This window comes from Ammospiza caudacuta, chromosome 1, assembly GCF_027887145.1.
Source record: "Ammospiza caudacuta isolate bAmmCau1 chromosome 1, bAmmCau1.pri, whole genome shotgun sequence".
NCBI lineage: Eukaryota > Metazoa > Chordata > Aves > Passeriformes > Passerellidae > Ammospiza > Ammospiza caudacuta.
The window spans coordinates 17,226,027-17,253,892 of record NC_080593.1 but is presented as its reverse complement, the minus strand read 5'-3'; the positions used below and the strand labels follow the sequence as shown (position 1 = coordinate 17,253,892).

Sequence of the window (27,866 nt, the reverse complement as noted above, 5' to 3'; positions counted from 1 at the left end):
CAATATCGTTTTTCTTGTTTGTTTTTCCTTCTATTTCAGGAAAGAAAGTCTCATTGATGCTTTTCATAAATGAATTAAAATGCCATGCATGCTTGTACAATCATTTTGCTCAAAACAGTTTGTGATTTCAGAGCGCAGCAGCTTACTTGAATTTTGAGAATAAAGAGGCCCGCCATTAACATGAGGTTGAGCAGAGAATGGGGCAGTCACAGAAGGATTCCGTCTGTATCCACCAGAAGATGCTGAAGAAGTGGTAGAGTTGTGTCGTGAGATTTGCCTGGTCATTGTGCCATACTGGGAACCAGGAGCTGAACCAGGAGCAGCTGAAAAGCATTAGCCAAAGGAACCAAGGAAAAGACTTAAGCAGAGCATTACTTGGGATAGAATGCAGAAAACAGAAAAAGTCCAGAACGTGGAAAATACTTGATTACAGTTCTCCAATAATTTAAGATCAGTAACAGGCAATTAACAGAAAAAACAAACATCCCCATTACAATCAATAATGAGAAAACACACACAGAACATAAACCAACATTCATATAAAGGGCATTGAGAAATGCTGAGAGTACTTTGAGAGACTGGATTGGACTGGAAAACTGAATCCAGCTCTTAAGTGTATCTCAATTATACTACATGCAATAATACCCTTTATTAAAGAGCACACAGGAAAAAATTCCACATTCTGCTCAAAACAAATAATTTCAATTGCAAAGCTGAACGTGCCCCCAGTATAATATAAAACAACACTCTAACAAAACAGTGAAACAAATGTCATGAGCTTCAGACATTTGGCACATTTATCAATCATATTTGCTGGTTGTGCTTTTATATTGATGGAATTTGTACTAACAAATCAGAATCACCGATTCCAGCTGACAAAGATGTCATTCGTTCTTCATGAAAAACACCCATATTTACCTTCCACCTACTGGCTGCACAAACTTCAAGGTTAACAAAACAGTTTAAGTTCTTTCAGATTAACCTCTGACAGAAAGAAAATCACACCTTGCAAACTAATGAATCTCACTCATTGTAGTTGCATGAATTAACACAATTCTTAAATGCAAAAATTAGTTTGCAATAAAGTGTTTTGTGCTTTTATATACATATATTATATAATTATATAAGACACAAACAGCAAGCAGACAGAAGTTTGCAGTCCTGTGATGCTATCCAAAGTCATTTTCACTTAGCATTTCAGTAAGGGAGAGTGCAAAGGGATACGTGGGTCAAAGCCTCCAAAGCTAGTTTCATAACTCAATCAATTATTCTTGTCATCAGCCTGTGACAGGAAAGGGTGGGGTATTTTTTCCTATCTATTTTGAAAAGTACTACTTTTAGATCCCACCCTAACTGCTGTATGTAGTGCTTGAAGCAATTTCTCAAGAACTGCTAGTTCATATCCTCAAGTCTTCCAGTTTGACACCTGCCTGCAGCACTACGGAATCAAAGCCAAGCTACTGTGACAGACACTTGTGCTTTCCAGTCACTTTGTGCCCACAGAATAGAACACACATCACCCTACACATAAACTACCATTTCTGAACTAGAGTGCAACTGCTGTGACTTAGCTTCTGCTGCAGGAGTTACACAGCCTAATGCCAATATTCAAGCAGATTCTGAGATCTTATAGATCAAATTAATTGGATCTTAGCTTAATTGGGAGCAGATCTCAAGCAACTAGCAGCTTTTTTTCCATAGCTAGTGCATTTAGCTTCAGAGGCTTTAACCACAGGAAATTAGTGGAGATTAGATTTGTTGAAAAAAAAAAAACCAAAAAAAATCCCAGAACTCATTTTTGTAATAAAATCACGTAGGTCCCACTACAGAAGAAAAACCCCTCACTGAGTTCATTAGGAAGAGGTGATTATTGATTATGCAGCATGTCTGCAATCACTTCAGCATTGTCAAGTCTCACCTATCAGACTGCCCATCGGGAGAGGTGGAGGCAGTGGTGGTGCTGGCGGGGCTCCAGGAGGAACAGAAATGTGTGCTAATAAAATAGTTTATATTCCTAATTAGGCCATATTATTAAAAATTTTTAAAAAAGAAAGTACAGGCACTTGATAGGCTTCCCAAACAAATATAAAAATTCTACTTCTGTTAAACTAATACCAATTCAGACCCTGATCCTATCCAGGGTTCTGTACATGCCAATCTTTATTCTCATTGACTTTTATGGGATGCCAGATGATAGTAAGATTTCATGCCTATTTATACCACTGCAGGACCAGAAAATGTCCTGGGAAAGGAAAGCCTACACGTATAAAAGGAAATGAAGACTTGTCATCCAAGAAACAGAGAAATCTCTGCAACAGCAAAATAACATTACACCAAAACTCCACTATTCTCTTTTGTGTCTTATGGGCTTGCAAAACACAAAGTCAGTGACTGGGCTGGTTTATTACTAAGATAATAACAGTAAAGAAGGACCCTACTCAATCTTGTCATTCATCATTATTAAACACAAGGGAGTGTACCTCCAACACGGAGATCCCTCAAGAATCTTTCCCCACAGATGGCAAAGTTAGCAGAGTATTTCAGAAGCCAGTATTTCCCATTAAACATGTACATAGTTGCTGCTGCTCTCAGGCCATCCAGAAATGCCAAAGCGCACACACATTTAAAGTTACAGGTAAGCTTTAAAAGGATACATTTGTCTTTTACTCCCCTTTTACACCCTTGATTGCCTTGTAAAAACATGGACCAGCAAAGGTATTTTAACCATCCATTATTCAGTAACTGACTGTCCTGCAACTACTCTTGGTAAAGAATTAAAACTTTAGACATCACTCAGCACTCATAAGTGATTTCCTGAGTAGGACTGTAGCTCAGGACAGTTTGTAGCCCACCACGTTCAGTGAGAGTCCCTGTGCAAACACAAGGAGGCAGCAGGGAGGGGTCCCACATACCTGGCCCGATGGTCGGCGGTGACGGGGTAGGCACGGCAATGGGAATGCCTATACTGCTGCTGCCACTGTTCTCCCGGCTGCCACTTCCTCCACTGCTGCCACTGTGTGGGAGGATAGAATGTAAGAAAATAGTGCAGAAGGCAGTCTCACACCTGAGGAGTTGCAGCTGCACTAATGACCAAAGATTAGGAACAGCCCTGCCCTTAATAGGCCACAGCTGTGCCAATAAGAAGACGAGCGCTACAAAAGGGTGGGTTAGCTGGGTGAGGAGACAGCTGCAGTTTGTTGGCTGTGCTGCAAAAAAAAAAAGTCAGTTCTGTGAGGAGCTGACCATGAAAAATCATCCAGAAGGTAAGGAAGATTTACAATAAGGTGACAATACCACCACACAAGAAAAACACAAGTATGAGCATCTCCTACAAAAGCATGTTAACAGCCACACTTCTTGTGTGAGCTCTTCCAGCCTAACTCGATTACAGACTGTTGAAAAACTCCCTATTAAATGTCTCTGTCTTTACTTACAATTGCATACAGATAATCAAGTCTGGATGCATTACATTCCTAATAAATGGAATTAGCTAGGCTGATAAACATCACTATGAATAAAATGTGCAATTAAATGCTTCAAGAAATTAAAAGGTAATCAACCATGCAAGTTCTAGGCAATGGAGTAACAACTGCAGGAGTAGTTCAGGGGCCTTGTAATAATTGAAAGTAGTATGCTGGGGCTGGATGACCTCATGGCTAAACTCTAAATAATTATTTAAGATTAATTATGTTGTCAGCTGAAGGAACATCTCCTCTACTCAGAGCAGAAGTTTAGATTACTAAGTTTTCAATTGAGAATGGATATGATAAGCCACCTGGGGAGGGGTGTGGGACATGGTTGCTTAATTTTCTATGTATCTAACACTCCCCACTACCCATGCTTATGTATAAGTTTGTTTCTAAGATGGTCTGAAAGCTAACAGTACAGCCAGATCAAAATTTGTCTAACTAATGTTATATGACATGCAAATCAGAGGCCAGCAATGCAAAACATAGTAAACTATTGGATAACATTTCTAGATGTGCCTTTGGAGGCTGTAACATTTATTTTCTTAGAAGGAAATGAAAAAGAATCAAAATTCAGGCAGAATCTATCCTTATTTGTATCTAAGAGCACTCCTTAGTTTAACTCTTGAATTTATATGCATTAAATGGATAATGTAGAGGTAACTAAGCACATAAGATGTTTTGAAGCCAAAACTTCATTTTAGTTCATCCATATTAATTAAGAGTACTCAGTGAAGTTCTAGTTTATTTACCACTCCTGGATAGCTATAAATCAGTCAAGAGTCAAGTGCAAACCATTCAAATATCACTCTTTAGAAAATAACATTACAAAGAAAGAAAATCTGTGATCTGAAATGGAAGCCAAGATAATTCCTTCAAAATTAGTGTTCTGTCTGCTGAAGACCTTGATCCTGTCACCATGGTTGCAGCTGAATTTCTAACTGCAGCCTACATAAAAGAAGATCTTGTGAGATGGGAGTGAGGAGCATCACAGTAGCCAGCTAAACAGACTAACAAGATCCTCATGCAGCGACATTTAGAAGTTATTTAAGTCTGACAGTATTTCATATCACCAACTGTGTCTAAAATACTCTCTCAGTCCCTGTTAGTGACCTACCATGTTTAACTGCCTACTGGGAGTTTTTAAGATAAGAAAAATATTAAGAAAGAAGCTCTCTAAAATACAAGCTAACCTTTTAACTACACTGAATTCTTTGATCTGTTTTTTCCCCTGCAGTCTGAAGCCTGTGATAAAAATCAAATTGAAAAAAAATGAACTCACTCAAGAGCCACAGAGAAACATTTAGCCTTGCAATTCAAGAAGAAAATAACAAGTTTTAAAAAGCTACACTCAGAATATTGAATATGAAGGCACTTCATGTTAGGAAGTCAGCAATGCAGTAAAGCTTTTGCTGATGCAGTGGTAGAATAACTCACCTTTTCGCCTTTCAACAAAAGGCCAAGAGGCACAAAGCTTCAAGGCTTTTCTGTGACTTAGTAAGCATTGCCTTGCCAGGCAGGAGAGAGTTAGTGTGGCAAACAGCCTACCTGTGTGTTCGTGGTCTCTGGTTCAAGGAAGCTGTCCTGCCTGGACTGTGCTGACTGCCCAGCCTGGCAGGGCTGGTCATGTAATCGTTCGGGACTGTGGGCGGCTTGACTGGCTCCAGGGTTTTGTAAGGAGTATTGCGTCTGGTCAAGGAAAAAAAGGTTTGAAGACGGAAAGATAAAGAAACAGAAGATTAAAAGGATAAATAAGTGAAGATGTAAATCCATTTGTTTTCTAAATCTTTTGTTAAAGATCATGGCAGTGACCCTCACTGCGACATAGTAAAATTCCAACGGGCAGGGTAGACAGGTCACACTCAACAGCCCAAAGTACTCTTACACAGATCCATACAAGCTGGCCTACAGCACACAGACTGGTCAAAAAAGCCAAAATTAAACTATCTACCTGAAATACATTATTTGAGCAACCTAACACACAATAGCTACATCTGCATAACACTCTGGGTAAACTGTCAGCACATGACAAATTTCTGTTGTACTAATCTCCTCTTCCCTCCTTCCTTTCCCTTGCCATCAGAATCCTTTCCAAAAGTACTCTTGGCTAAAGGTATTCATCTCATTAAGACATCAGCAAGGCTGAATCAAGATTCACAGAACAAGTGACATTTGCAATCACCAGTACTTCTCCTAGGAGCACTGCTTCACACAGTAATCAAGCAACCTCATCTCACATAAGCAGATCTGGAAGTGCCTCATAGATGAGCTTCATTGTCTCCATTTTGTGGCCCAAGAAAGCGAAGCCCAGAGAACTCCAACTGAGCAGGCTGCATCAAGTCAGAAATATAACATAGATCTTTTGAGATGTATTTACCAGAGCCATTACTGCCATAAGAACAGCGCATTTATTGCACTGAATCGCAGAGGTCTTCAGTTCTCAGGAGTAACTGACAGATCCATTGCAAAACACAGAATTTGGCAATGCATCAGAGCTAAGCAAAACCAAAAATACTGAACTGCTGGCATTTAATAATTTGTTCAATTACTGGTTATAACAGAGTTGCTAAGTTATACAGTTTCCTGGTATTTTAAGAAACTTACTGACTTTCTCTCTACAGTGTGAAAAGCAACAGTACTAAACTTACTTTTCAAGGTTATTTCAGTAAGTCTTCCCTGCTTATCATTTTTATTTGCTAGTCTTTAGATGTCTACTGCTTACAACCAGAATACAAAATTTCATCTTTTTTCAACAACTGATCTCTTTTGGCAGATCTATAGGTGGTGACACCCTGCATATTAAAATCATCTAGAGTTCTTCATATAGACAATTTCATTTACAAACACCACAGTATCTGGAAACAGTTACAGTATTTCCACTTTTTTCTTTAAGAGGTTTTAATAATAAATTGTTATAGATGGAAGACAAAGAACTGTTACAGATGGAAGACTGTTCAGAGCTCCCCACCTCAGTGTCCTCCAATGTTTCAGGGCCATGCTGGGAGCCCTTGCCACCAGGGAGAGCTACAGGGAGCCCAGAGCCTTGCTTTGCTCCAGGACCCTCAAGGAATGACTTCAACTACTCCCACTACATCCAGTTCCAGCAATTCACTTATTCTTCCACAGTACTTCAAAACAGAGCACCCAATGATTTCCACAATCTCTCTCTGGTCCTCTGAAGAGACCCCTGCTTACTTCATCCCCTTTTGCTTTTCACTTTTTCACATTTCCATGCAGGACTCACTTTAGATAGTCCTGCCCTGGAGGGACAAGCTGCACAACAGGCAGCACCTACTTAAAGACCAATGTTGCACACTAAGCTCATTCTGGTTTTACATACTTATCTCTCTTTTCTGGATCAAAGGGAGCAGAGTAGCATCCTTGTGGTTTCTAGTGATTTTTTCCTGCATAAATTAGGATAAGTCATGCCTGTGATATTTCATGCTTTGGCAGAACACAGCTGCTCAAGACAAGAACTGTACTTCCTGAACAAGAAGGGCAGATAGAAATCTCTCTTACAAACCCACATTATTCCTCCCCCTCAGCCAACTGCTGCCACTTGTCAAGCTCATCTGGAAATGACATTCAGCTGATTAATCCTTATCAGGCACCAGCCAGGGCAACCAAACAGCTCTGGCTTGTTCAGGGGGGAGTAGTGAGAGAGGCAGCTCACCAGTACATCAACGCTTCTGTTTCACTAGCAAGCATCCAAGAGGACATGAAAGTGCTACCCAGGTTCCCAGAACCGATAAACAACTCTCTCAGCTGGGATAAGAGACACAATTGGAATACTGATTTCATGCCCTTGAGCAATGGGAATTTTCAGAAAACATGCTGAGGAAACCTCTAGGTTAATTTCTCTGTGGAGTATGCAGCAAATGCTACCACCAAAGCACCAAACAAGGATTAAAAATCACTCAGTCCTCAACAAAAGGAGTTGCTGCTTCTAATTTTCCTTGACCATTGCTCCTGATCTCCACCCTGCTCTATCTCAGTACTCCTCATTTTTCCAGCTTCCTGCCTCTCAGAGACAACATACCTGACGCCACCACAACCATGCCAGCTGTACAGTGCCTCAGTCCCCCACAGTATAAGGAGAAAGCTGAGTGTGACAAACAAGTAGAAGGTCATTTAGGATGCCTTTTGGAAGATGTTGCACAGTTGGACAAAACCAAATGGCACGTGTACTGAGCTTCTCAAGTATTAAAGTTTTGGTCTCCAGGAACAACTACTTGCTGGCACACCAAGATAAGCAGATTTCACTCCCCACAGCTCCACAGCAGCAAAATAGATGCAGGGAACTCTGCTCATAGTGGGACTTGGGAATAGCAAAATCCTTCCTCATTTAAGTATAAAAATGAAAATGCACAAGCCAGCAAGAATCGATGTTGCCACTGTGATCACAATGCCATAAATTTTGCTTAGATAACGCAACAACTACAGCACAAACAGCCACTTCATAGCTCTTCTAATATTAAGAAATTAGTAGACAAGAACTTTACTCTTAAAGTCCTTCCCTCACTAAAGCTAAAACTTTAAGATTTGTTTCTGTCAATAAGGATTTCTTCCCAAAATTCAGGAATAACAATAGCCTCCTCATTTATCCATATCAATATTAAATCCTTCCCTGTGAAAAAAAATTCTTGCAGTCATCCTGAAGAGTCAATGCAGCTGAAGGAGTTCATACAGAAAGGGATATTGTGATTTTTTTTTTTTTTTTTTTTTTTTTTGCTAAAGGCAACCAGAATTTCCATCTATCCATGAATTTAAGAAGCACCAACACTGGCACAATTAAAAATTTCTATTACACAGGAGGGACCAGCCAGTCCATTCTTACCCCAGAGTTCCCCGGCCTGACATGGGAGGACTTGGTGGTTTTTGTGTAGGCGGATTTGTTCTTGACAAGGTGCCAGTTCTTGCAGGCTGGTTATTTCCATGCTGAAATAAGGGAAAACATGATTTTATTTTTATAACAGAGCAGCTCTATTACTGACAGCTTTTTTTTTTCAAGTGTAAGAATATGAAGTGAGAATTCCCAGACAGCTGTCAAACAAAAGTTTTCAGCTACGCACGAGACAGACACCAGTAAATACAAAGAGTCTAAACACAAGTTAATGTTATTTTCACTATTAATTAACAACAGACATCAGAAAGGTAGACAATTGACAAGTTCATGCACAAATGTCTTCTATCATTTTTTTCCTTAAAGGGAAGCCACATTTGTATTCATTGTCATTCGGATGTTAATAATTTAAATCAAACTTTAACACTGACTGTAAAATACAGCCAGCACGGCCCAGAATTTCTCAATCTGCCCCTGCTATATGACTAGCAGAGTCATTCAGGTTGTCTGGGAAGTCTCCTGCAAAAAATGTAAGTGAAGGGAATCAAGGCATCTACTGAATTCAGAGCAAAGCACTAAACGTGTTAGAGAAATTAATGTATCTATGTATAAATGCAGATGTCAATGTATCACAGATATATTGACACGCTAAATGCTGTAAATGAAAATAAAAGTATAGCATGTTTAATCTAAATATCCTATGGAAAGCAGAAGAGAGTGTAAGAGAGCGCTAGTTTTCAGTTTTAATGGCTCTGCAGCCTCTACTATCAGTCACATGAGGCACTGTGGGTCAAAGGAGAAATAACACTTCTTACCTTGGCTTTTAGCCACTTAACGTTGGCAAAAAAAGGGGGGAAAAAGGTAGAAATTAATGGCAGATCCATCACAACTGATATGACAGGTTAAACTAAAGATAATTACATTTTAAAGAAATCATTTGTGTCTACTGATAATTAGCTCATCCCAGTACACCAAGAGAGATTCTGCTGTGTCAGTTATTGAAAATTCGGTGTCTGACAAAGTGACCACAGGAAAAGCACTCGTGTCTGAATTAAGTTCAGCTAAGCTTTGCCAGATATGTCTGCCAGGTTCCTCATGGGCAGTAAAGGGTTGAAAAGCCCTCTGCTGACCATTCAAGCCCAAAACCACATCAGTGCTACTTCAATGGCAATATGCACTTAAGAATTCGTTCACAAAACCACAGTTTCAGCAATATGCAAAGAACTGACAGGCCTGTTGCTTTTACACTTAACCTCCGTATGTTTTCAAGAAATCCTAGCTGCTGCACTGAATGGTAAATAAAGAAAAGGGAATTTTTAAACAGGATGAGCAGCAGTGCCTTTCACCTCTGGTTTATTGATTGAAATCTGATTCAAGCCAGCACAATGCTGGCTGCTCAAAACTGTTTTGGCAGGGATATAATGATTGTTATTCTGAAATTTTAGCTCTTAGAATCAAGTCATTATATGATTCCACTGTATAATTTTAACAGCCTTCATGATTGCAGAGGGAAAAAAAAATCAAAACTTGGCCTCATGAGGAAAATGTAGCATTTCAAATAAGCTCAAGCCAAGTTCTCTCATTTTTGGGGGGAGCAAGGGTGTCATGGGAGCATGGGTCAGGGGGATAGGCACTCATATTTTTGAAAGAGTTATTTTCACCAATAAAAAAAAAAGGTAAATGCAAATACCCAAACCAAAATTATCCAAATTTTTTTTGAGGTTATTTAGAATTAAATTGTTACTTCCAGAACAAGCCTTCACAGGCAGAGCATTTCAAACTGTGAGTCTGCATCTTCTCCTCCTCCTCCAGGAAACACAGACTAGTTTAAAGGTATCCATTAACTCAGTTTATAAAAGCAGTGAAAATATGCAATACAGCAAACGTGAATTTGAGACTTCTGACAGGGTCTGCAAAACCAATGAAAAACAGCTTGCTTACAGCTGAAAAAGTTTGGTTTACCAATCAAATGAGGTTGAAAGCCACTGCCCTTACATTATTCATATTACAAGAATAGGAACATAAATCCTGTTCCAAAATTCAGATTTAAAAGTCTAGCTCTGGTAAGTAAATTTGAAGGTCAGCCCATTTACTCCCAGCCTGGGCAGAAGTTCACCAGCAGAGTTCACAGGCATTTAAACCACCTCTGTCTCCACATACTCATTTCATGGATAAACATGCAGATTCAGTTCCCAAGATGCCAGAGTACTCTCCCAAGTAGTGTATTTTTAAAACAGGCCCTTAGTAATGAAATTTGCTTTCTCGTCTCACAGGAATATGTGACCCTTCTCCTTACTTCACCAGCTGCCAACAGCAATGGCATAATACAAGGAATTTGTTAAAGGAGGCCAAAAAAATGAAACTCTTGGTCCTGTCCTTCCCCAGCAGACATAGCTTGAAATCTTTTGAAGGCTTAAAAGGAAGGGTGGCATGGTTTCTTATCCAGCCACTATTACTAAATTTGCCTGCCTAAAAAAAAAAGCAAAAAGCTTCCTTCCTTCCCTTCCCTTGTGCAGTGTCACTCAGCATTTATGGTGAGTACCTTCCATCCCCCTCCTAACCCCTGTTAAATTCTGTCTCCACTGCAGTGACACTATGAATATCAACATGTAGCAATAATTCACTTAATCTTCCTCTTATTTCAAACCTTTCGACTGCTAAGTACACCAAACATTTATCTGAAGTCCAACAGCTCTTGACCTTTATTCCTGTCTAGGACTACAGCAGGTGAGCTTCATCTCTTTTGCTACCAGTTAAACACTATACAGACAAATACACACATGATTATTCAGAAGAATTAGAAACTGTTGTCATACTGCTTTCTATATGTAAAAGGGTCTGTAGATGTCCTCTCTGTTGTTGTCAATATAAACAAGAGTCATACAGGCAGGAAAACAGAAGGCCAGAACACAAAAGGAACAGGGATTCACATGGGAAAGCAACTCCTGATCCAAAGGACCTAAGTAAGGGGGGGAAGGCAAATGAACCAAAGCAATATGAACGATATGGCTATTTAATCATGGTTAACAAGCTAATTAATTAGGAAGATACTTTTTTTTTACTTATTGGCTGAGCTTATTAGGTCAACATTGCTGCATTTCTTGGTCTGAAAACCAAATGTGATGCTTTCCAAGCAATTAAAAAACCTGCCTGGAATTGAGAACAGTTTATGCAGCAGGGTCTAGACTCAGTGTGATTTGAAGAAGAAGGTGAAAAAAGGCAGCAGAAAACCTACAAGAGTGGCAGGTAGGTGCTTAATGTGTATGCAAGCATCTCTCTACAAACGCCTCTAGGGCAGCCAGCCTGCTGGGAGAACATGACCACCACCAAGTGCCTGATCAGTACCAGGAAGGTCAAAGCCAGGAGGGAGGGACATGCAGGGCAGGAGGAGGAGAAGTGGCAGCAGGCACACAGTTCACAGCTTGAAGAGGGAAGAGATTGTTCTGAGAGGGTATAAAATAAGAGACAGGAGGTGTAAAATGGAATAAGCTTAGTCAAATGAAGAGCATTACTGAGAACTCCAGCAGAAGCTGTGAGGAGCATGATTCCCCTTCTCCTCCTGCTACTTGTATTACTGCACACACAGGAGACAGTTCTCAACCCAATACCAGCATCCTGGATGACACACACCAGAACAAAAACAGTCTGTAGGCTTGCTGGGGATGCTTGTGATGCTGAGGGTGAGAACTAGACAGACCAGGATGTTCCCAGAAAGGAAACAGGATAGGCAGCAGTATTGGTTGGGGTTTCTTGCAGTGATATAGCAGATGATGTTTTAAGGAAGCAAGCAGAAAAATCTTGCCTTTCCAGGGAAAACCCAACAAGCATGTGGCTGTCCTGGATAAAGCTTTAAGGGCTGTCACAAAACTAGGAGAAAGAAACCACAACCTCAGGTTTGAGAAATAAGAGTCAATGCTGCTCATTTCCAAAATGTTACAGCTAGGGCAGTGACACATCCATAGGGCTTGAACAGCATGGGAGAGCAGGCTGGCCTAGGACTGAGAGCCAGCAATGGGCTGGAAAGGAGCAAAGCAATTACAGCAACAGGCAGAACAGGTGTTTGCAATAGCCATGCAAGGCATCTATCAAAGCCAAAATTGAGGCTGCTCCTGTAACTCATGCCAGGAATTCAAAGCACCTGGACTTTAGAACTTCAGCTGTGGGTTTGCAAGGGCAAGTAATGACTGTTAGTACCAAGAGAATTATTTGCTTAAGGCAACTCTTTTGGCAGTTCCAGCATACTCAGTTCTGGTAGTTTGAAGAGTACAAAAACACCTGCTGCTAAAGGCAGCAGTACTGCAGATTGCTGCACCTGAGGTCAAAGGGACAAGACCAAGATTGGCACGAAAAGAGTGTGAGGAAATCCAAAGTACCCACTGGTAGTCAGAGGATGTCAAGACATCAAGGGACTCCACTGGCTGGCCTCAGAAGGCAGCCATTTAATGGTTTTAAATAGTTTTCATGCCAAGTAACAAGTCATGGGGGAACATTAGTCATAATTCAGGGAACTATAAATCTATCATTTGAGCTATAAACTGTGCTTGGAAAACTAGGGGTGGGGATGATTGCAAGTAACTCACTTATGTGAGCAAATTTGTCTGTAAGGACACAAAAGACCACCTGCACACAGAAGCAAAATCCTTATCATGCTGATATTTAGCAAGTTTCTCCTGCACATTTCAGCTATGAACTCTCCAATTTCAGAGTGCAGAAACTTCAAATCTCTATGCAGGTTGTACTTCCCCTGCTGTATTCACTCATTATTTCTCTGACTCCTGAATTTAAAGAGCCAATTGCACTCAATATCCTGCCATATCTAGGATGACTGAAAGAGATCATTAAAGACCACCCAATGTAAATGCTCTTCGATGGAAACAAGGGTTTAAAGTGTGCCACTCTGATCTCCATTAATAGTAAGTATCTGGCAAACTTGAAACTTTTATATATGGGGTCTGTAAAAGCAATATTCAGCCTAAGACAGGTCATCTTTGACCAGTAATCACAGTTGTCAGCCACAACAGAAAAACACCCCACTTGGTCACTCTTGACTCTTTAGTCAACTTCCCTTTTACTTAAAAAGGTACTTCCTTTATGAGTCATGGAAGAATGCCCCTATAGAAAGGTAGCTGGCCAAAAGACCTTTGGAAATGCTATTATGTGTGTGCAGCAAGTCAATTTTGCACACGATTGCCTCTTCTCTCATTGGTGAGGCAGTTCTGAAATATGACATGGTGACACAGAGCAAGAAAAACAGAAGCTGGAAAGGTGCTTGTATGTGAAGGTAGGGATTGCCTGAGGAAATAAAGCACCAAGCTTAGAACATGGTTTCCTTACAGAAATCAAGATACAGAGTTTGGTAGAATATGTAATCAAAGATGTTCAGCAGACAGATTGTATATGGATGTCAGACACTCAGGGTAAAACACTTCTGCCACACTAGTTTTGTGCAGTTTTAAAGAAATTATGCCTGTGTCTCAATTTTCTTATCAGAATGTCTATATTTCCTTATAGTCTATAGTAAAGCAGACTATTTTCAGAAATGGCAGGTTTCAAATTAGTATTTCTTTAAAAATTGAACATATGTAGGTAAGTCTCTCTTCAGGGAAATTTAACCTCTCCTGCTAATATTTGCAACCCTAGTCATCAGTCTTCTGTTAACAGCAACCAGATGTATTTTGTCAGTATTGCTTCTCTCCTTTCTTTCTTTTTTTTTTCTTCTTTTTTTTTTTTTTTGTTTAACTTTTCAGTTAAGAAGAATTAGCATACAAAAACCTGTTGTGGATGATAGACAAATTTAACATTGTCCTCTCAGCACTCACGAGTCTTGTTCAGAGAAAGACACCGAGATTCCTGCTTTTAAATTGTTCAAGATTTTTCAGTTGATTTGGTGACATTGAATCTAACTACAATAAACTAAGACTAGCATAAAAAAATTAGAAAATAAAGAGACCTCTAAGTGTTGAGTTTCTTTTGCAAGCTGAAAGGCTTGAAACCTACATTATGTCAGATGACACTGGGCACACTTCTGACTTTGCAGTAGCAAGTGCCCTATGGAAAGCACACAGTGTTAACACTCACAACAGAGTCATTAGAGTTGGCAACAGGAAGTTCCTTTTTCCCCCAGAGAAGCATTCTTTACCCTACAGCAATATTTACTGTTTGGCCTGACCCCAGAGGGATGATGTGACATTAATGAAATTGGCAACATGACATCCTTTGAAGCGTGAATGTCTGACAGACTGACAGAGGCTGGGAAGGGACAAAGGCAGCAGCAGCTCCAGCTCAGAATCTCTATCTCACTTGGGTTTTATTAGAGTGAATTATTTAAAATTTAATATTCCAGCAGCTACACATAAAAAGTCTTATCCTAAAGGGTAAGTAAGCTTGATTAGGTAGCCTTTCACTCTCCCATCAGTATCTCATCTGCATTTTCGTTTTGCACTGAGACAGATATAAGCATGGACTGCAGACAAGTAGGAGAAGCTGAGAAGGGTAAGACAAGACTCCCTTCTCTAAGCTTAGTGTTTGTCAAGTTCTGACCCAATCCCTACTTTAAGGGAGTCCTTCCAACTTCCATTTGCTTGAGAAAGATTTCTGAATGCTTAACTCCTGTTTAACTTTCTGGGCACAAAAGCTTCTTACAGCTGTCATGTGCCAAATGAAAATTTCTTTATGGTGACAAAATTACAATTTTTTCCTTACAAATAAAACTGAAAAGGGATCAATCTTCATATACAATTGAAGTTTGGTTTTGAGGAACTATTAGTTCCATAAAATAAACTTGATCCGATTACAGCTATTGGGCATTTCAATTAGGCATGCACTCAACATTTTATCTGCCTTTAACCACAAGGCATCATCACTTCAATTTCCTACTTAGCTGCCATTTTACAAATTGCTGCAATTCCACCTGCCTTCTATTCAAAAAGAAGATTATTATAAATTCAAAGGCCAATTTGAGTTTGGTTTTTAAGTGGAAATTTAAGGTTTTTAAGGCAGCTTCCAAAGCTTCCTCCTTCTCCCTGCTCTTCAACTAAGGATTTTCTGTATGAGTAATTGTGTTTGACCTATTTATTTGCTGGCACAGTATTTTTTTTCTTTCCTTGCACAAGGAAAAAAAAGAGAAGAGGAGGAAGGAAATGTTAAAGTAGCCTCTGCCTAATAATTTTGAACCAAGCTCTACACAGGAAGGTAGATAACAACACTTACTCTTGTTTACAAAGAATTACTTTAGCTACATTCTCCTATGCCTGAGGGTGACAGCTGAGCAACCATTTAAAAGACCAGCAAAAACGTCTCCCTGTGTGATTCTTGGAGCCATCAACATATATTTGTATTGCAAAGGAAAGCCTTATTCCTAGCAAACCAACTTAAAAAGCCCTCCTGATTTGGACTGATGTCAGCCTCAGCTTCATAGGCATGTATTTTAAAAAAAAGCAACTTTTGGAGACATTGTCTGTATCTGTCACTGCAAAGGGAAGGGCAGGGAGTGCAACAGCTGGGGCACTTTGGGGCTGCCATGGAGGTTTCAGGCTGAAGGAGAAAGCACCTGTGATCCTAGGATGCTCCACAAAAGCTTTTCAAGCCAGATCGTGCTGGAGGAGACAGCAGTGCCTTCCAAGAAGTATCTCCCATCAGTGAGGAAACTGCTGTGGAGAGCAGCTGCTTCCCCACCACTGCCACCTCCACCCTCAGCTGCCCCCACAGAAATTGCTGTATGCATGGGAGACACAGGGGGCATGCAGAGCCCTTCTCCATGCCCCAAGCACATGCATCTGCTTTTGCATCCCTTCTACACAGCCACGACAAGCAGAGACAAACAAAGAAAATGAACTGTGAGTATACACACAAGGTGGTTTTGCATTTGCTCAGACGGAAGACATATGGTGAAGACAGCATCTACCCTGAGGATTACACACCTCCCTAATTTCATTATTTAACTCTGTGAGACATTATTTTTATCTGCACTTTTGATATGAAACAATTCAGGATCACCCTATAAAATATACTACAAATTTAAACAACATTTTTCCTAGGATCAATATTTAAATACATAGAAGCAGAGACAGGGTATAATCCAGTTGAATCCAATATCCTTGTTTTCTCCTCCTTGTATTTTTCCTTTCTTTATCAAATCCTACACCAGAACAGAGTCCCACTAACAGCAATAAATTGTCATCTACAGATTTCAAAGTGTTGTATAATTTTTATTTAATACCTAAATGCCAATATATGCACTGTATCTTACTGACAGCTGGTAAAACAGAAAACATTCAAGGATCTGCAAGTTAGTCAAACTGATAACTGTTCTAAGCAGATCTCAAACTTCTTTTTCTCTAGAAAAACATGCTTTCTAAGGCCTTATTGGACATGTTGCTGTCCAACTTGGGGTGAAATCTTTCCCCAAGAAAATAAGACTTAACAGAGACTGAAGCATCTTTTAAGACTACTCCAGACGAGACAAGTTTGTAATTCAGTTTATTGAATGTTCTCCCCTAACTGTAGATTCAAGAGGCAACTCAGATTCTCAGCATCATCTTCCTTTGTGCTGACTTCCAACAGGACTTGATCCAGCTCCTGAAGTTGTTTTGGTTTGATTTTCTGGTAACATCAGTGCCTACATCTAGGTGACTAAGTAAGCTACTTCCGTCAGAACCTTGATGTGTGTCACACTCTTGGAACCCAAGTAATAGGACAGCTAAAACATTTAATTGTGTCATTAAGATAGGACACTCTTTTTCACAGTGCCTCTAACACATGGCAGCCACCTTGAACTACATACCTGAGGTCTGGCTGGCAGTTTATTTCATTTGTATAACAACTTTACACAGAAGATACCATCTGTTTCATACCTTTGACAGGTGTAAAACAGACTTAGGCAAGTCACTCAAATAAACAATATCAAGATACAATTTGCAGCTGTCTTGTAATTGAGTTGGCCTTTTGGTTATTACTAGAGGCTTTTTTACCTCTGAAAAGACCAAGCTTTCAGTATAGAATAAACAACTAATCTTCAAAAAAACCCTTTACCAAAACCATTCCATAAGAACTACCTAGAAATGAGTAAACAGCACCCACTAAAAAAAGAGGGTTACATGAATAAAGGCAGTAGTACTCCCAAAAGCAAATACTGATATTGGAAGATGCAACAGCTAACCCTTAATAACCTCAGCCTTCATGGATCAAACAACCTGTTTTGAGTCTGCATAACACAAGTAGTTCAGCAAAGGATCGATTTCAGAGACTAACAGTAATTATTTGACTTTTAAAGTCTTCTACAGCACTTGATCCCTGGAGCACTTAAATGCAGAAACCAATAACCTGACATTGGATTTCTGTACTCTCTATTCGTAGAACATTCTCCTCAAATGCAGCCTGTACTGAAAAATCATCAGTTTCTCTGACTCCAGTGTTTCTATTTTATAGCAATTCAGAATACATCTGTGTCAGGCTTCTACACAACACTTATTCATCAAGACTGGCTTAATTTATTACTGAAAAACAATCCTGGGTTACAGGTTTAATACAGGTTCACCTATAAACTAAAAAAAATCAGGTAGCCTGAAGTCACTACATTAATTCATAGTCTACAGCTGTCGTGGTATAGAACTGCTTTCTAACTTGTGTTGGAATTAGACTCCTGTGGACATTTGGAGGGCTATGATGAAGCAGGAGGTTCCCTGGTCTCTGCTGTGCCAAGTCATTCCAAAGATCCTTTCCTCAAGCTCAGTAATTCAAAGGGTACTTGATGGGCTGATACAGCTGCACAACTCACTGACCAGAGCACATCAAGGGATGTGCTATCCTTTAGAGGATACACAGGTTTTGAATAAATGCCATCCAAGAGAAGATTGTTGCAAACTGAATATACCTTGAACACATGGTCTAGAGGGATACAAAAGTATTTTTTACAAAAAGATAACCAGGAGCAAATGGTGTTATATTAATTCATTCCATCTACAACCATTTCAAGAGAGGTAGACATTATCTTACTAAGGTTTTTATTTAGAGAAAAGGAAAGTTAGGCTGTCCAATGGGAGTAAGACATCAAAAGCCACTGAGATCTAAAAGCAAACTAGCTGCCCCTTTTTCTTCTGTTCACCTACCAAAAAACCCCAACCCCACCAGCCAACTTCCCCATAAGAGATGACTTCCTTTATTTCTTTAGTTATTGAGAAAAACTGAGTGGCAGTGATAACTTAAGGCAGAGGAGGAAGTAGTGATAATTTTAAAAGTCAGTCATGGCTTTTTTGACAAGTCATTAGCCTAAGATGATGAGCTATTATTTCCTGACACTGTGACTGTCACTAACAGTCACAAGGGTAAGGAAAACATTGCTCAAAAAACCCTCACTGTAAACCAATCCATTATGTTATTGAAACGTTTGTATGTGGGAGCACATCACACCCATAACCCTTCCTACCATAAAGGAGCTACACATTTAGTACCAGTAACATTCTGCCCCGACTCTGCCTCCTGGTCTGTTTTATTTTTGGTCCTCAAGTGTCCAGGAGTTCTTACCTTCACGCCATGGCCAACATCATCCAGCACCGTGTAGTCTATAGGTTTTCGAATATACCTTACAGGACGTTCCATGTTCGCTGGTGCTATAATTTTGTGAGTTCTTGATGTGTTCTTATTGGTCGTCAAAATGCCTATCTCTCTGCGAGCCACCTTTTCTTTATGGATGTCCACAGTCTAGATTAAAAACAAGAAAGTATGGGTTTCTTTAGGCATTTGCTGTTTTCTTTACAGAGCTAGCTACATGTTTAGGTTTCACTGTTAGACAAAGAGTCTGAATGTTAATGCTGCTGGAAGGATGCCAGTTTATTGATGAAATGAGTTTAATCTACACAAACCTTGTAAGAAAATTACACCTTAATGAAATAATCAATATTAATAATAAAATTACAATTATATGTTATTCCTTTGACACCCTAAAGACACTATGCAGATACAGTCCTGACAGATTAACCCTCAGTGTTCTTATGGCTGACAGTAGAAATAAATTACTCCATCTCCACAGCTGGGAAACCAGGACAGACAAGCTAAGCAATTTGCTCAGAGCCCCGGAGGGGACTCAGCTTGGGAAGTCTGTGTGGTAATTTCTTTCAGCAAAGCCATCAGTGCATATCAGAGTGAGAGTCTGCACTAGTAGGGACCAATTTCAGCACTGGGGCTAGTTTCAGTCATACTGCTCATAGCAGTTTTACTGAAAGAATAAAATAAAGCTTTAAAGATGCAAGTAAAGGAATATAAAGTACACTGCATTTTATTCAGAAAAAAAAGGAGACAAAGATCAGTCCAGCAGTCTGAAAAATCAGACTAAGCTTCACATAACAGACACATTCTTCTACATGGAATATAATCACAGCTTAAGCCCTAGCTGAAGAACAAGGGCAAATCAAGCATTGGATGTCACAGAAATCCCATTTCTAGGAAGCCTATTTCGAGATTCAGGGATTGAATGTACTGGTTTAAGTACCTACTAGAACCTCAGGATCTCATTGAAGGAGATGGTCTCTGACAACAAAATGCCCCTTTGAGCAAAACCTCTCAAGCCACCACTTTATCCACAGAGGAAAACCAATCTTAGTCTATAAGCATCAATTCTTCCTAGAAAGGCTATCACAGAAAAAAAAAGGTGAAGGTTCAGAAAGAAAGAAAAATCCTTGTCATCCTAAATCCTACCTCATTTTGGTACATATCTAGAAATTGTTTAATATAAAATGAATATTGTGATGGGCAAGGTTTTATTTAGTGAAGCAAAGTCAAAGATGCAGCACAAAATTAGCTGATATTTCTGCTCCTATATGAGGCAAGATAAAAAAAGCAAGATTAGTATTCAGGAAATTAACATTTCTAGGAAAGCCAGCATTCAGCGGTCACTGTGAAATGAAATGTCTTCAGCTGAACTGTCTTTTTCATTAACTGGTGCACATGCTCAAATAATCTTAAATTATCCTGACAACATAAAGACATAAAAATGTAAGACCCTTCCTTAACAATTCTGATAGGCAGCATTGCAGATTACAAGCAGGAATTCAGGTAGAGAAGCACCTGAGAACAGTGATACCAAGCAATCTTGTTTTCACAGCTTCAGCTAAATAACAGACTACTTGTAACACTGCAAAAGGTTCTTTTACTTTGAAAGCACACAGAATCTTCATAGAAATAAGAGTTGCAATTTTCCAGAGCAATGCAAGACATTAGGTGTGTATGTCTGCATTAGCTTATATGGAATAAATTAATTAAATATCCCAGGAAAACTTTGGAAAAAACTTTATTGTTCTAAATGCTCACATTCTGAAAAATCCCTAAGTCAGGAATTTTAAAAATGCCTTTCCAAATCAGACAGTCCAATACATCAAGTATTTACCTACATCAGTATCAGGTACCACCCACTGCACCCACGTTTTCTCTGGCAGCCAATTTCACAGATTAGAGGATGAAGTCTAAAGAATGAGATTAGTCTAATAATTATTTTTCAAATGCAGCTATTATTTGTCCTTTTCCTTTCAGAGACTGAAACATATATATCAGTTCTGCCTTTTCAGTGTTTTCTTGATCTTGCTGAAAGAATTATAAGGGCTGTGCTACATGTTCATCTCTCTTCCAATTTTTCTGCAGAACCAGAACCTTTCTGTTCAATGATAACTGCAGGTCTCAAACTGTCTTACAAAACTCTTAAATAATAAACAAGTCTCCATATTTTGTAATACATGAGCACCACATGTGAGAGAATAAGCACCAATTTTAAAGCCCCCTGAATAACATAGCAATTTAGGAGGCTGAGAACATCAATTTAAAAAACATACAACAATGTTTCAAAGTAGGGTTCTTGAAATACAGCTAGGTCCCTAGAAATAAATCCATGCTTCTACTTAATCCTCACAAACCAAACCTGTTGTTACTAAGAAACTCATTTTTTGTTCAGTGGATGGACAAAAATGCATTTTATGCAAAGAGTTCTCTTAACACTGACAGCAAAAGATAAAAGACAAAACAAAACAAAGCCCTTCAGAGTACAAAAAAACCACATCTTTTTCTAGCAGGTAGTCCATGAAACTGACTTTTCCTCCCTTCAATGTACAATGAAAGTTCTGTAAGCTACTGGAACAGAGGATAAGAAATTCCACGAACAGATGCTGTACCATACATGCTTTGGAAACTGACTCAAGTAATACTGCAACAAACTGCTGTTAATGAAAATACCTCTTAGAACAGGAAAATACTATATATTAATTTTATCAGACAGCTTATCCAAAATTGCGTATGGAACAGTGATTTGTAAGGTCTTGGCATGAATTTCAGTGAGAAAAAAAGAGTACTACATCACAGTGCAGGGCCAGCAACAGGGCACATATGTAAATCCTGAAAGGCATTCAGATATGCCTGTGCAAGAGACTAATTTGCTGTTCAAAGCAAACAAGACTTCAACTCCTACCACATCTGGTGCACTGGAAAAGCAAGGCAGGATTTTACCCCTATGCAAAGCAAAGGCTCACAGCATATGCTTTGCCCAGAGCAATAGGCTGCCTGTCAGAGCTACCAGACAGCATCTTACCTCTTCAAGAAATTACTGGGCTTTTTTTAGATCTGCATATTATTAAGTCTTATGTGAACATTATGTAAAACAAAGCACACAACAATTGGTCATTCTTCTATTTTCATTTCTATCTGCTTGATGTTCATGTGGAGGTTTATTGTTTAGTCATACGTGATATTTTTCACTTTCAAAAGAGGAAAAACTCAACACACAAGCAATTTTTAGTAGGATAGCAAAGCTTTCCAGCCAGTCAACAGTTAAATTTCCAAGAAAGACAAGCCACATATACCAGGTAACAGCCAAAACAGACCATTCCCAAAGCTCTGGTCACACCTGACATCTGCAGCTATGAGTGCTTGTTCTGATATGGTAACAAGACAGCTGAACAGTAGTTGGTTTGTGATTTCATGCACAAAACCTACTTTTAGATAAAGATGGAGAGGAACAAAGTATGGCTAACTGGCATGGGTTAGCACAGGCTAACAGACACTTGCAAGCAGTCAGACCAGCTTCAGGTATCTTTGACCTATGCTGAAACAAATACATAGCATAATTTAAAATTTGGGGGAAAGGGCAGGGATTTTCACTCCTAGAAACATAATCCAGTGAGACAAAGCCCAGCTTTGGATTGATTTGGAGAAGAGAGAAAAGACAGTCTTTCCAGAAGCACAATGTGTTTCCTTTGGGAAGCAAATTTAAATGAACTTGTCAAACAAACCCCTTTGCCACTACAACTGAGTGCCAGGGACTATGCCAGCTAACCCAGAAGCCTGGAGGTTGAAGGAACTGTTAATTATTAGCTGATTCCAATATTTGTCTTCTTTAAATCATATAAAATTTAAAAAAGCAGACAGTTGAACAACAGGATGTGGAGTTAAATTTTAACTGTTTGCTTCCTTAGAAGTAGCCTCAAGGCCAAGTGAAGCACAGCAATGATACAGCAAATAGTTGTTCTTTTATTATCCTGTGCTGCAGACACCACTCTACTCATGTGCTAGGGTATGCCAGCCCAGAACAAACAATTTACAATAAATAGAGACTGAAACTCTATTAGCTCTGGCCAAGCTAATATAAGGGTATCTAGACATTTTAATAAAGCTCACACATATGGGGTTACTAAAATAAAAAAGGAAAAACAAAATCCCTTTCTCTTGAACCACTGCAACTTACAAGTTTAAGGAAGCGCAAAAAGTCACTTCAAAGACTTTTCCTTGGTCTTAAAAATCTAACATTCAAACACATAAGACCAAAAAAAAAAAAAAAATCCTAAGGTTACTTTGAATGACAGCTTTTCAGGCCATTTCATGCAGTACTCTGAAGAACTTTCATATCATACAAACAAATGCCCTGTGCCACACAGAGCTGCAAGCCAGTAACTTTTCAATTTTTCCCTAAGCTCACTCAGAGAAAAAGGAATGTAGGATCACAATCCACAGACTTCCGTAAGACGCCAATTTCTCTAAAGCAAGGAGACAAGGAAGACTAAGCAAATCTTACTAGCAACAGTTTTCTGTAATTTTGACATTGTTTCTCTTTTTTGCTTTTTCAGTTTGTAGTTAAATATAGGGTTGGGTCTCTTACTAACACTTTATTTCTGGCAAGTAGAGCCCTGATTACAGGGCATCAGTGCTATACATACCTAAATGTCAGCAGAAGAGATTACAATTACAATTATACAAACAAAGCCCAGACATCAGCCATGCAAGCAGCATGACCTGCAACCACGTGGCACCCCCATCTTCCTACTGCACTGGCTGTAATCACAGGTCCTGAGGCTTAGCAAACTGCTCTGCACAAACTTGGTGCTGTACCTCCCCCACAGCAATCTGCTCCACACCTCAAGTCCTGTGTGCACTTTGGGGCAGCTCAGTGCAAGAAGGACAGACTGAAATCAGTGTGTGTCCAGAGAAGGGTGAACAAGATGGTGAAAGGTCTCAAGGGAAAGCCATACAAGTGGCTGAGGTCACTTTGCTTCTTCAACCTTGAGAGGAGAAGGCTGAGGGGTGCCCTCATCACAGCTGACAACTTCCTCAAGGTGGGCAGCACCTCAATGGAAGGTGCTGATCTGCTCTGCTGAGCAGAAATAGGATATAAGGATATAAGGAAATGGAATGAAGCCATGTCAGGGGAATTTCAGCCTGGATGTCAGGAAAATATTCTTCACTGAGAGGGTGGTTGGTCACTGGAACAGGCTTCCCAGGGAAGTACTCAGGGTCTCAAGCCTGTCAGAGCTCAAGGAGCACCTCGATGACACTAAGTCATATGGCTGAGCTTTAAGGAATTGGACTCAATGATCATTATTGGTCCCTTCTAACTTTAAACGATTGTATGCTAAACACTGCATCATTGAATTCCAAGTTACTGGAGATAACCACTTCATCCATTCTATACCTGAACAGCAAGATTCTCTTAACCAAAGGGAATTGCTGACAGTACAAGATAAAAGAATTACATAAGGAGAAAGAACCCCATAGACCTCTAGTCAAAGGCAAGACAACTGGAACACTAGATTTGACATATCACAGCACAGCAATCCATCAAATACAGTAACTTCTTTCAGCAGAAACTCTGCCTGATGTGACACAAAATACTGGGCAAAGGCACAGGTGTCAGACTGAACTTTGTCAACAGAACTATGCATTGCATGGGACAGTGAGTGGTGCAGAGAAAGCTTTGTTTCCTTCCTCAAACTGTGGCACAACTGTCTGGATTCCAAGCTTACCTCTTCACATTTCAATAGAAAGGTAGCATCCATTCTACTCCCCACAAAAAATTAGTCACAGCTTCAGATTTGATTGGTCATACACAGCAGTAAAATACATATAGGTAAAAACTTTATAACACAAACAAATATTTTCTACAAGTTCACACACACAGACTATAAAGTGTACTAACCAAAGGAAACAACTGAAGAAACAAATGTTAAGGTGCTTTCAGCATCCCTTAATAAACAAAACAACCCAAGCCCTTACACTTTGCAATCTGTTCCTAAACCCAGCTTTAATATAACCCTCAGTGTTATTCTCCAAAACTAGAGACTTTATTGTCTTCCTATATAGTTCATACAATAAGCTTCCCTGAAAGGAAAATAAATTGGTGAGAACAAGAACATCAACTTGCTCTGTTTTAGAAATACAAGTTTATTCCACTGCTACTTCCTGAAAGAAAGCATATTTAGTAAGACCTTTTAAATAAATGAGTTATGGCTGAGTAAAGGCACTGAAGAGGCCTGGACAATGCACGTTGCACAGGCCACCTGCAAAGAAGTCAGTTTGACCTACAAAAAGAACAATAAAATCCCCAGCTTTAATGAGCTCAGTCAGACAGCTGACTTCAGTGAGAGCACCATTTTAAGCTGTTATTTTGTAAAGAAAATTCAACACAGGGAAATGTGAACATATTTAAACTGCAAATAAATATTCTACAGAGAAGAACAATTATAGACTCAAGGCACATCAGGCATGAAAAAGCTCAAGTGAGTAGTTTGGGATTTTATGACATAATGTATAATCAGATATCTACACAATGTTACAAACTGCTTATTTCACCAACTCTTGAAGAAAGCACTAGCAACTCAAGTATTTGACTTGAAACTATTGTTTACATACAGTCTGATCCCCACCAAGATACTGTTCAAGAAACTCAAGAAGTTTACCTACAGAAATAGTTTACTTCTCTCTCTTGTCCAGGAGAGCCCAAGCACTAAGCAGGCCTGGACTCACAGGACACACGGAGAGCAGAGTGTGGGCACCACTGTGCACACTCATTTATTCCATGGGGATCTCCCCCAAAGTATGAGGCTGTACTGGCATTGGGAACTGTAACCCCCAATTCCATTGACTAGAAATTATTTGAATACCTCAACTGTGACCCCACCAACTCAGTTACAGACCAAAACTGGCCAATTTGGTGAGCATTTGCCTCTTCCCAGTTCTTCAGCACAGACACCTGGCTAAGTTAACCAACAACTGAAAAGCATATTAAAAAAATGAAAGAAACTTTCAAGTACTGCTCTGTTGTCAGGGACTGGGGGAGTCAATCCTATCTCTTAAGGCAGAAGACTGATGCAATCTTCTATTATGCCCAGTTCGCTATTAATTGTGTGAAATTCAAGTTCCTAGTTAGCTTTGAACAAATTTAATATGAAGGCACCATTTTAGAAACTTTATACTGGTCATCTTTTGCTTTCATAATAAAAAGGGGAGTGGCCTTTTTTACCATTCCCTCTTCAAGAGACCATTTCAAGATATTTTTAACAGCCTCTTGGACAGTAACCAGAATCAAGTCTGCTAAAGCACTGTCTATTTATCAATTTATCAGTGAATCCACAGAAGAAATCCAGTGTTAGCAACAAGCAACAGTTACTGGAGGAAAATAAAAAGGGAGATGCTTTTTCCAGTTCCCCAAATTTCTTTAAGAACATAAGGATTTCAAGACCTTTTTATTTCACATAAACAATCCTTCAATCCAATTTTCACTAAGGCTAATAGCTGCCTAAACACTACTACAAAAATCCATTTGAGAATCCTAAGAACATCCTGCCATGCCTTTTGAACTTGAACCATGAAATTAAGGTCTCCTATCACTCTCAAGCATTTGGACATCCGAGTTTCACCGTGTGTGTTTGTTTTTTATGGGGTGCTGGCAATGTAGGAGGCAACTGAAATAGATTAAAGAGTTGTATTTCCAGAGCTGGAAACACAGCAATGTTTTTGGTAGGTTTATAGACAGAAGTTTCTCACACATTCTTGTCAACATACAGACAAGTGACACAAGTGACAATAGCAGGCCAGGCTCTCCAGAAAGCTTCATCTCCTGAAGTCCTGGTAAATCCAGGCCTCTTAAGGTAAAAGGCTAGAGGAGCCAGATAAGCCATATCTCATGTAATCTGATATGCCACCTTCCTTTTCCTGCACAGAGGGCTCACATTCAAGAGCTTTCACAGATTGACATGATGAACTAAGGCCAGATATATACAGCAACTTTCACAGTCCATATAAAATGTTTGTCACCAGCAGAGGGGGAAAGCCACTAGAGAGATCAAAGGAAAAATAATGACAGAAATACTAAGTCCCACTTCCAGAAGTAACTCAAACATAATAGTACACTTTCAAAATACATTTCTATACATAAATATATATATAAATTAAATCACAATGCTAACAATACATTTTACTAATATTATCCAATGGAGAGAAAGGTTTAAGAAGTGTTGATTGTGGGCCTTATTTTGACTGCCTATCAGTATTTCTTCAACTATGTCTGAACATAGATTATATATCAGTTTAATCCTGTGGAGTTAGCCCCTGATTTAGAATTTACACCTTTTTTATATACACTAGCAATTCTTTCTCAGATTCTCCTAGCAATTGATACTGGCATAAAGCAAACCAGATTTCAGCAACACTTGAAGATATTTTATAACTTCACATAGATTTTTTTTCTGGGATATCAGGACAGCTATAGGGGGTGAGTGGTCAGGTAGTGAAGTACACCACAGACATCCCATTCACTCAGTACTGTTTTTAGAATTCAGAAGCGCAGAATGTAAAATAATAATGCACACAGTTTCATATCAAGTTTAAGCTCTATTTACTTCAAGGCATACCTAACAAAAACCTGACTCCTGACTAACAGAACATGTGCTTACAAGTGTTTAAAAAAGAAAAAAAGTGTGGTTAAAATCAAGAAACCGAAAACAGAAGCTAGAGAAACAGGCTTAAAGATTACTAGCCATAGACAAATAGCCCCACCATTAGCCTTTCTTCCAAAAGGAAGACTAGAATTCACTGAGAATTGGACCCCAACTGGATCCCAGTTTCCACAACACAACCTGTGGAGTGGCACATACAACAATACAGAAAAGGAAAAAGACAGACTTATTCAGCTGAAGGATTATTTCTATAGATGCTTTTCAGAGTACCCTATTGGCAAATCTAGTCATGCATTCTTCTGGAGAAGCTGATCAGAAAGGGGACACAGGGCAAGGACAGACCAGAGGGGCTGG

General features: G+C 39.4%; 1 protein-coding gene across 11 annotated transcripts in view; it reads right to left on the bottom strand.

Moving 5' to 3' along the window:
• Nucleotides 1–27,866, bottom strand: part of ABI1 (abl interactor 1) — a 76,439-nt gene that overhangs the window by 8,775 nt on the left and 39,798 nt on the right. For 2 of the 11 annotated variants that reach the window (XM_058801073.1, XM_058801001.1), the window contains exons 3-9: nucleotides 18,832–19,008; nucleotides 9,126–9,140; nucleotides 8,305–8,405; nucleotides 5,016–5,156; nucleotides 2,913–3,013; nucleotides 1,919–1,993; nucleotides 147–323 (exon numbers count right to left, since the gene is read on the bottom strand). In XM_058801073.1, coding sequence (XP_058657056.1) covers nucleotides 147–323; nucleotides 1,919–1,993; nucleotides 2,913–3,013; nucleotides 5,016–5,156; nucleotides 8,305–8,405; nucleotides 9,126–9,140; nucleotides 18,832–19,008 — 787 coding nt within the window. The remainder of the gene's footprint in view (nucleotides 1–146; nucleotides 324–1,918; nucleotides 1,994–2,912; nucleotides 3,014–5,015; nucleotides 5,157–8,304; nucleotides 8,406–9,125; nucleotides 9,141–18,831; nucleotides 19,009–27,866) is intronic. The other 9 variants (XM_058801027.1, XM_058801045.1, XM_058800992.1 and 6 more) reach the window with 6 other exon arrangements.